We start from the raw sequence: 10,322 nt of genomic DNA on the forward strand, positions 1-10,322 counted from the left end.
TGCACTCCAGCCTGGGTGACAAAGCGAGACTCCGTCTCAAAAAAAAAAAAAAAATTGTTTTCCAAAAAACAAACATAAAAAACCAAAACCCAAACATTTCTCAGGAATTTTGTGAGGACGAATTTTGTGTGTGGAGAAAACGGACAAATACATTTCCCCATATAGTTAAATGCTCAAAAGTTCACTCAGGTGCTCTCACCAGGCAATCACGATGACAAGTGATCACGTGCGAAAATACAGAGAATCTGGCTCGTTTTAAAGTGCAGGAGAAAAGCAAGGCCTTACTGTTTCTGAATTTGCTCTGTGTGTGTGTGTGTGTGTGTGTGTGTGTGTGTGTGTGTGTGTGTATGAGAACTTTTTTTAAGTTTTCTGTAAAGACGGGGTCTTGCTACGTTGTCCAGGATGGTCTCAAACTCCTGGGCTCAAGCGATGTTCCTGCTTTGGCCTCCCAAAGTGCTGGGAATACAGGCATGAGCCACCGCGACAGGCCATATTGCTGAATTTGGAAAGTGGAGCAAAGAATCATGCAAAAAATTAAGAAAACCAAAACGCAACCAAGGCGAATTCAATTGCATTTTTTTTCCCAGCGACACTTTCTGAGACACGAACCTCTCTCTTAGGCGAACCTATTCCAGGGCGCCCTTCATTTTCATTTCTTGAAACAACAGCCTTGCAGGCCGAGCCGCTGTTCCCGAGAACTCGGCAGCCACAGGGAGCAGGTTGCATGGACCCAGGAGCGCGAGAGGCCCTGCTCTGCCAGCTTCGGCCAATCAGAGGCCAGGGAGCGGTGGGCGTGACGTGGGGCGGTGCGCGGGGCTGGGTGGTGGCTGAGGCGCGTGCTCTCGCGTGGTGGCTGGGTCTGCGTCTTCCCGAGCCAGTGTGCTGAGCTCTCCGTGTCGCCTCTGCCGCCCGCGCCTGGCCTACCGCGGCACTCCCGGCTGCACGCTCTGCTTGGCCTCGCCATGCCGGTGGACCTCAGCAAGTGGTCCGGGCCCTTGAGCCTGCAAGAAGTGGACGAGCAGCCGCAGCACCCGCTGCATGTCACCTACGCCGGGACGGCGGTGGACGAGCTGGGCAAAGTGCTGACGCCCACCCAGGTACACCGGGCGGCGGGCGTGCAGCGAGCGGCCCGGCGCGGAGGCCTGTGCCGGCCTCCTGGGTGGGACCCAGCGGAGACAGGGCCAGGGGCGGTGGGGAGGTTCAGCCTGCGTGTGTCGAGGCCCCCCCAGGCCAGAGGTCCCGGGGTCCATGTCCCATGCCTGGGGGCCACCCCGAGCACCGGGAACCCGGCCTGTGGCGTGGCCAGGCAGGTTCGGCCTGCGGCAGAAATTCATTCACTTTTCCCGGGCTTGAGACGCAAGAGGGACCTAGGTTCGGAAACAGGCCGGATCCCCCCTCTCCCCCCACAGGGCAGGGCGCTGGAGAGGGACGTCGCCGGGACAGAATAGGCTGTGGCTGCCCGGACGCCCCCAGAGCTTCTCCTTGGGCCTCAGCATTTTAGGCCTCGTTTTGGAGGGCTGAAGCCTCACCCGAGAGCCTGTGACGCATTATGTAACTGGCGATGAGCGCGCCGGCCGATTTCTCCTTTGTTAAATCGGTCGAGGGCGTGCAGCCGGAACGCTGGAGGGCAACGGTTTAGTTTTGGTCTTTGACCTCCCACGCCCACGGCTGGGGCTGCCGAAAGTGAAGAAACTAGATTTGCAGACGCCACTGCTTGTTGGTTATGAAGCTCCGGGCAACAGCGTAAAATAAACTGCCCCGACCTTACATTGTTTTGGATGTTCACAGAATTTAATTTTTTTGGATGTTTAAATATGTAGTGCCCATCTAACACAGCCTCCCTTTTCCTGCTCCCTGCCCGCCTCTCATCACCTTGGCTTTCTCCTTTTCTTTGCACTTTGAAACGTACAGTTAATGCAGATTTCACTTTAGCAGGCTCCAGGTAACCTCCTGATCACCAAATCCAGAAACGCTGTGATTCCGGACAGACAATGTAAGGGTGTCGTTGAGAGGGGACTCAGTGCCAGGGTTGGAATCCCAGCCTCATCTGTTTCTGTTAATAGTGTGCTGGGATACTAGCCCCATGGTGTTGTTGGGACTGAAATAATATACAGCCTGGGCAACATAGCAAGACCCCAACTCTACAAAAAAAAAATTGGCCAGGTGTGATAGTGTGAGCATGTAGTTCCCAGCTGCTCAGGAGGCTGAGGTGGGAGGATCGATCGATTGAGCGCTGGAGGTTGAGGCTACAGTGAGCCTTGATAGCGTCACTACACTCCGGCCTGAGTGACAGGAGACCTGGTCTCAAATAAAATAAATAACGTATATAAAACTCCAGCTCCTGGCTCTTACAGTCAATACAGGGTCATTGATTTTATTAAAAATCTTTTCTGTTTTGTCTTTGGAGAGTCTGAGATCAAAGAAAGAGTATTGGTTTCTTCAGCATTTCTTGTTTTTGAGACAGAGTCTCACTCTGTCGCCCAGGCCGGAGTGCAGTGGGGTGATCTTGGCTCCCTGCAGCCTCTGCCTCCCCAGCTCAAGTGATCCTCCCACCTCAGCCTCCTGAGTAGCTGGGATTACAGGTTCCCGCCACCATGCCCAGCTAATTTTTGTAGTTTTAGTAGAGGCAGGTTTCACCGTGTTGGCCAGGCTGGTCTCAAACCCCTGACCTCAAGTGATCCTCTCTCCTAGGCCTCCCAAAGTGCTGGGATTACAGGCGTGAGCCACCACGCCCAGCCAGTTTCTTCAGCATTTCTGACTTTTTTACTGCAAACTGGTTCCTTCATACAGGTTAAGAATAGACCCACCAGCATTTCGTGGGATGGTCTTGATTCAGGGAAGCTCTACACCTTGGTCCTGACAGATCCGGATGCTCCCAGCAGGAAGGATCCCAAATACAGGTGAGAGGTGGGAAAGACGAGAAGAGCAGGTCATGCAGAGATGAGTTATCGGGTGTAAGTCCCTTGCTGGACACAGAGAAGTAGACCTGGTTTGGGATGCCCCCACCCATGCTTAAGCCAGAGAGTGCCTTTCCTGCCCTTTTGCCCCCTACAGCAGGTGTCTGTAACTCACAGCCGAGAGCCATATCCACCTGTGGCCTGTTTTTATACAGCCCCATGAGCTAAGAATGGTTTTTACATTTTTATTTAGTTGTTTATTTTTTATTTTTTTGAGACAGAGTCTCAGTCACCCAGGCTGGAGTGCAGTGGCATGATCTTGGCTCACTGCAACCTCCACCTCCCTGGTTCAAGTGATTCTCATGCCTCAGCTAACCGAGTAGCTGGAATTACAAGCGCCCACCACCATGCCTGGCTAATTTTTGTATTTTTAGTAGAGACGGGGTTTCACCTTGTCCAGGCTGCTCTCGAACTCCTGACCTCAGGTGATCTGCCTGCCTCAGTCTCCCAAAGTGCTGGGATTACAGGTGTGAGCCACCATGCCTGGCCTGGTTTTCACATTTTTAAATGATTGGTGAAAAATTGAAAGAAGAATAGTACTTTATGATGTGGAAATTACACAAAATTTACCTGTCAGTGTCCATCAGTTAACGTTTTATTGGAGCACAGCTATGTGTCATCTGTGGCTGCTTTCATGCTGCCAAGGCCAAGTTGAATATTTGCAACACAGACTGTGGCCCCCAAAGCTTAACACATTTATTCTCTGGCCTTTTAATGGAAAGTTTGCTGACCTTTGCTCTAGAAAATGTCAGAGGGTGGGAGGGGCTGGGTCTGCTCTTCTGCAAACACATGAGGTTCGTGCTGGCCTCTTAAGAAAGTGAGGACTGGGCCGGGCGCGGTGGCTCATGCCTGTAATCCCAGCACTTTGGGAGGCCGAGTCGGGTGGATCACGAGGTCAGGAGTTCAAGACCAGTCTGGCCAACATGGTGAAACCCCGTCTCTACTAAAAATATGAAAATTAGCCAGGCATGATGGCAGGCGCCTGTAATCCCAGCTGCGTGGGAGCCTGAGGCAGAGAATTGCTTGAGCCCAGGAGGAGGAGCTTGCAGTGAGCCGAGATCGTGCCACTGCATTCCAGCCTGGGCGACAGAGCGAGACTCTGTCTCAAAAAAAAAAAAAAAAAAAAAAAGAAAGGACTGTTGTTCTTGGCTGTGTTGTGGCACCCAGCATGTTCTTGATGCCCAGTTGCTGACTGTGCAGTGAATGTTCCCTGATCTCCTGTGGTGCTGACATCCCGTGTTTCTTCATGCAGAGAATGGCATCATTTCCTGGTGGTCAACATGAAGGGCAATGACATCAGCAGTGGCACAGTCCTCTCCGATTATGTGGGCTCGGGGCCTCCCAAGGGCACAGGTTAGTAAAGGTTGTTTTTGATGGGAGGTTGGGGAGGGAGCTCGGGGGCACATTAGGATTGACCCAATGCTTTTCTTTTGAGAGCCCTTAACCCTGCTGGAAATAGCATCTCAGCTTACCTCTAGGGCAGCTGCCTTCAGGGCACACATTCAGACCTGCAGGAGTGTCAGGTGGCTAGAGCCTTGGGTTCTGGACAGACGGACCCTTTGTGTAGAGCTGTCTCTGCACCCCTAGCCCTTTAGCAAGCAGGGAAGTTGGTGAGAGGGAAGCACTGTTGCAGAAAGCTTAGCATGGCCTTTTGGGGCTGCAGTGAGTGGAATACACAGTTAAACTATCTCAAGCCTTTGCCCGGGGTGATCTTTGAGTTTCTATAAAACATTTCAGAAATGATCATAGTTTCCAAATTAACTATATAAGGTTGCTTTCTGTATTTGTTTCTGAAAAAGTCTAGCTGGGTATATTGAAAACAGATTTGGAAGACTTCAGTAGAACTATATTGAAGGCGCTCACACACACACATTGTATTGTGTAGTATCGTGTTACAGCTATTATATATAAAATACATGTAGATATTTAGAGATAGAAAGAGAAAGCCCACCGTATTGAAACTTTCCAGGTTGGGTAAGTGCCACCTAAGCTGATGGTGAGATATGCATTCTTATTGCCTGGTGTTCAGTTCAGGATGTTTCCATTTGGTGGAACTGTCACAATCCTAGCTTTTGTACAGCTTATCCAGCCAGGAGTTAACATGAAGAGGTACAAGAACGTCTCTGACATGGACAGTTGGTCATGGGCTCATGTTTTCTCTGTAGACCCGGAAGCTTCAGATGCCTTTAAACCCTCTCACGCATGCATAGTAGATGGTAAAGGGACAGATTTCCCGGGGACCTAGTAAGTTCTCTAGGGCAATTATAAAATTAGGCAGATTAATTATGGGAAGCTTACCCATGAGAATAAGGCAATTCTCTCAAGTAAGAGCTGTGTTCTCATTTTTTTTTTTTTTCGAGATGGAGTCTTGCTCTGTCTCCCAGGTTGGAGTGCAGTGGCACGATCTCGGCTCACTGCAAGCTCCACCTCCCGGGTTCATGCCATTCTCCTGCCTCAGCCTCTCGAGTAGCTGGGACTACAGGTGTCCGCCACCATGCCTGGCTAATTTTATGCATTTTTAGTAGAGACGGGGTTTCACCGTGTTAGCCAGGATGGTCTCAATCTCCTGACCTTGTGATCTACCTGCCTCGGCCTTCCAAAGCGTTGGGATTACAGGCATGAGCCACTGCGCCCGGCAGAGCTGTGTTCTCATTTTTAAAAAAGCCTCAGTAACTCATTTTCTTGTTGTTTTTTCCATATTCTTGTAGTATGGTATAATTTACATGTAACAAAATGCACAGATCGGAAGGGTTCAGTCAGCAAATGTGATCAATGCATACACCCATGGAAGGTAGCAGCCATTGGAAAAATAGATGACATTTCCATCGCCCAACGACGTTCTCATGTGACCTTTTTACTTAAATTCCCCCAGAGCTAACCATATTCTGACTCCTGTCTCCATAAATCACTTTCACTATTCTTTTTTTTTTTTTTTCTGAGATGGAGTCTCGCTCTGTCTCCCAGGCTGGAGTGCAATGGCGTGATCTAGGCTCACTACAACCTCTACCTCCTGTGTTCAAATGATTCTCCTGCCTCAGCCTCCTGAGTAGCTGGGATGACAGGCGCCCACCACCATCCCCAGCTAATTTTTGTATTTTTAGTAGAGTCAAGGTTTCACCATGTTGGCCAGGCTGGTCTCGAACTTCTGACCTTGTGATCCGCCTGCCTTGGCCTCCCAAAGTGCTGGGATTACAGGCGTGAGCCACTGCGTCCAGCCACTTTCGCTATTCTTGTGTTTATATAATGGTATCATGGACCAGGCACGGTGGCTCACGCCTATAATCCCAGCATGTTGGGAGGTGGAGGCAGTTGGATCACTTGAAGCCAGGAGTTCAAGACCGGCCTGGCCAACATGGTAAAACTCTGTCTCTACCAAAAATACAAAAATTATCCAGGCATGGTGGCATACGTCTGTAGTCCCAGCCACCTGTGGGGCTGGGGTGGGAGGATGGCTTGAACCCGGGAGGTGGAGGTTGCAGTGAGCTGAGATTGTGCCATTGCGCTCTAGCCTGGGCGATAGAGCAAGCCTCTGCCTCCAAAAAAAAAAGTATCATGCAATGTGTATTTTAAAAAATTTGGGTAACTGGTCTGCTTCATTCCAGATAATATCTGTGAGATTGGTCCATAGATTGTATCAATAGTTACCCCTTTTTATTGCTCAGTAATATTCCCGTTGGTGAACAGGCCAGTTTGTTTAGCCATTCTGTATTGATGGGCATTTGGGATGTTTCCAGTATTTGGATATTACGAATAAATATCCAAATATTATCCAGTCTTTTTGTTTAAACTTCTGTGTATTATTCCAGGACTATTTAGCTTTGAAAAGAAATTTGGACACATGCTACACCAGGATGAACCCTGAGGAACATTATGTTAGTGAAATGAGCCAGTCACACAAAGACAAATACCGTACAATTCTATGAGATACCTAAAGTAGCCAAGCTCACTGAAACAAAGTGGAGTGGCTGCCATGCATTCTTTTTTTTTTTTTTTTTTAATTTTTTTTTTTTCTTGAGACAGAGTCTTGCTCTGTCACCCAGGCTGGAGTGCAATGGTGTGATCTTGGCTCACTGCAACCTCTACCTCCCAGGTTTAAGCGATTCTCCTGCCTCAGCCTCCCGAGTAGCTGGAATACAGGTGTCCACCATCACACCCGGCTAATTTTTTTTTATTTTTAGTAGAGACAGGGTTTCTCCATGTTGGGCAGGCTGGTCTTGAACTCCTGAGCTCAGATGATCTGCCCACCTCAGCCTCCCAAAGTGCTGGGATTACAGGCAACAGCCACCGTGCCTGGCAAAATTTACCATCTTAACCCTTTTTTTGAGGCTGGAGTGCAGTGGTGTGATCTCAGCTCGCTTCAGCCTCCCCTCCCAGGTTCAAGTGATCCTCCCACCTCTGCCTCCTGGGTAGCTAGGATTACAGACACGTGCCACCATGCCTGGCTAATTTTTATATTTTTAGTAGAGACGGGGTTTCACCATCTTGGCCAAGCTGGTCTCGAATTCCTGACCTCAAGTGATCCACCTGCCTTAGCCTCTCAAAGTGCTGGGATTACAGGTGTGAGCCACTGCGCCCCCTCCATCTTAACCAATCTTAAGTGTACACTACAGTAGCGTTAACTACATTCACTTTGGTTTTTTTTGTTTTTTTTTTTTTTGAGATAGGGTCTTACTCTGTCCCCTAGGCTGGAGCATAGTGGCACGTTTTCAGCTCACTGCAGGGCTCAGCTCACCTCCTGGGCTCAAGCAACCCTCCTACCTCAGGCTCCCGAGAAGCTGGGACTACAGGCACAGGCTACCACATCCAGCAAATTTTTGTATTTCTAGTAGAGACGGGGTTTCGCCATATTGCCCAAGCTGGTCTCAAATTCCTCCTGGGCTCAGGTGACCCTCCCACCTTGGCCTCCCAAAGTCCTGGGATTATAAATGTGAGCTACCATGCTTGGCCACTACATTCACATTGTTGTGAAACAGATCTCTAGATTTTTCATCTTCCCCAACAGAAACCCTGTCCCCATTGAACAACAGCTCCCCATTTCCCTTCCCCTAGCCCTGGCAGCCACCATTCCACTTTCTGTTGCAGTGTTTGTCTACTTTAGATACCTCGTGGAATTGTACAGTATTTGTCTTGCGACTGGCTAATTTCACTAATGTAATGTTCTCAAGGTTCTCTGGTGTAGCATGTGTCTGAATTTCTTTTTAAGGCTGAATAGTCCTAGAGTAACACAGAGGAGTAAAGAAAAAATAAAAGGCTGGATAATATACTGTTGTGTGTATAAACCACATTCTGATCATCTTTTCATCCATCAGTGGACAGTCGGGTTGCTTCTGCTTCTTGGCTATTGTGAATACTGCTGCATTGAACATGGGTGTGCAAATATTTAAACAACTTTTTAAAAAATAACTTTGTTTCTGGCTGGGTGCAGTGGCTCACAGCTGTAATCCCAGCACTTTGGGAGGGCGAGATGGGTGGATCACTTGAGGTCAGGAGTTTTGCCAACATGGTGAAACCTAGTCTCTACTAAAAATACAAAAACAAAACAAAACTGGGCGTGGTGGCACGTACCTGTAATCCCAGCTATTCAGGAGGCTGAGGCAGGAGAATTGCTTGAACCCAGGAGGCTGAGGTTGCAGTGAGCCGAGATCATGCCACTGCACTCCACGCCTAGGCAACAGAGTGAGACTCCATCTCAAAAAAAAAAAAAAAACCCACTTTTTAAAAAAATAAAAGCTCATGGTACCTATTTGCATCCAGTACATCATTGAAGCTTGTAGAAAGCTGCTTAGTTAAAGTGAGGTTGGGTCACTTCGAAGCAGGCCTCCAGTTTTCTAAGGAAGTAAGTTTTGGAGGTAGAAAGAAAATGTTCTCCTTTGTCCTGGAGGCTCGATTGTGGTACGGTGGGCCCTGGTCATTGATTTGCTTTGTCCTTAATTGGTTTCTCCTACCTGACAGAAGTGAAATGGGTGTTCTGATGGGAGGTGGTGGGTGGTGACTTGAGAAGGTCCGGGAGCCTGAAGTGGGATGAATGAAGAGCACAGAGGCTCGTTGGGAGGCGAGGATAAGGGGGTGCAGAGGCCAGATCCCACAGGCCAGGAGAGGCTGGAACTAAGGGCTTGGGCTTGACACCAGTTACAGCAGGGGCCTAACACATTCTATTAGGTTGATGCAAAAGTAATTGCGGTTTTTGCCATTAATGTGTTAATTGCCATTAAATGTTAATTTGCACCAAATACCTGTCTGGACCCTCGGTGTCCTCCTTGTAAATGGTGTGGTCTGGGTGCCTCCATGTTGAAACATTCGATAAAAATGGATGATGTCCCCATCTCAAGTGCTGGGCTGTGTGTACATCTTCCCTCTGCCTCTCCCCACAGGCCTCCACCGCTATGTCTGGCTGGTTTACGAGCAGGACAGGCCGCTGAAGTGTGACGAGCCCATCCTCAGCAACCGATCTGGAGACCACCGTGGCAAATTCAAGGTGGCGTCCTTCCGTAAAAAGTATGAGCTCAGGGCCCCGGTGGCCGGCACGTGTTACCAGGCCGAGTGGGATGACTATGTGCCCAAACTGTACGAGCAGCTGTCTGGGAAGTAGGGGGTTAGCTTGGGTACCTGAATTGTCCTGGAGGCCCCAAGCCATGTTCCCCAGTTCAGTGTTGCATGTATAATAGATTTCTCCTCTTCCTGCCCCCCTTGGCATGGGTGAGACCTGACCAATCAGATGGTAGTTGAGGGTGACTTTTCCTGCTGCCTGGCCTTTATAATTTTACTCACTCACTCTGATTTATGTTTTGATCAAATTTGAACTTCATTTTGGGGGGTATTTTGGTACTGTGATGGGGTCATCAAATTGTTAATCTGAAAATAGCAACCCAGAATGTAAAAAAGAAAAGAGTGGGGGAAAAAGACCAGGTCTACAGTGATAGAGCAAAGCGTCAAAGAATCTTTAAGGGAGGTTTTTAAAAAAAAAAAAAAAGACTGGTTGCCTCTGCCTTTGTGATCCTGAGTCCAGAATGGTACACAATGTGTTTTTATGGTGATGTCACTCACCTAGACAACCAGAGGCTGGCATTGAGGCTAACCTCCAACACAGTGCATCTCAGATGCCTCAATAGGCATCAGTGTGTCACTCTGGTCCCTTTAAAGAGCAATCCTGGAAGAAGCAGGAGGGAGGGTGGCTTTGCTGTTGTTGGGACATGGCCATCTAGACCGGCAGCAGTGCTCGCTGACAGCTTGGGAGGAAACCGAAGATCTGTGTTTTTTAAACTGATCATTCTTCATGGGGGTAAGAAAAGCTGGTCTGGAGTTGCTGAACGTTGCATTAATTGTGCTGTTTGCTTGTAGTTGAATAAAAATAGAAACCTGAATGAA

The 10,322-nt window shown here is 48.8% G+C and overlaps 1 protein-coding gene across 1 annotated transcript; it reads left to right on the forward strand.

Moving 5' to 3' along the window:
- Positions 1 to 288: 288 nt before the first annotated feature.
- On the forward strand, positions 289 to 10,322 carry PEBP1 (phosphatidylethanolamine binding protein 1). The gene is made up of 4 exons (XM_004053969.4): positions 289 to 1,097; positions 2,791 to 2,900; positions 4,210 to 4,310; positions 9,329 to 10,322. Exons 1-4 carry the CDS (start codon positions 963 to 965, stop codon positions 9,544 to 9,546), a joined length of 564 nt encoding a protein of 187 aa, XP_004054017.1. The 5' UTR covers positions 289 to 962; the 3' UTR covers positions 9,547 to 10,322.

Source organism: Gorilla gorilla, chromosome 10 (genome assembly GCF_029281585.2).
Source record: "Gorilla gorilla gorilla isolate KB3781 chromosome 10, NHGRI_mGorGor1-v2.1_pri, whole genome shotgun sequence".
Classification (NCBI taxonomy): Eukaryota; Metazoa; Chordata; class Mammalia; order Primates; family Hominidae; genus Gorilla; species Gorilla gorilla.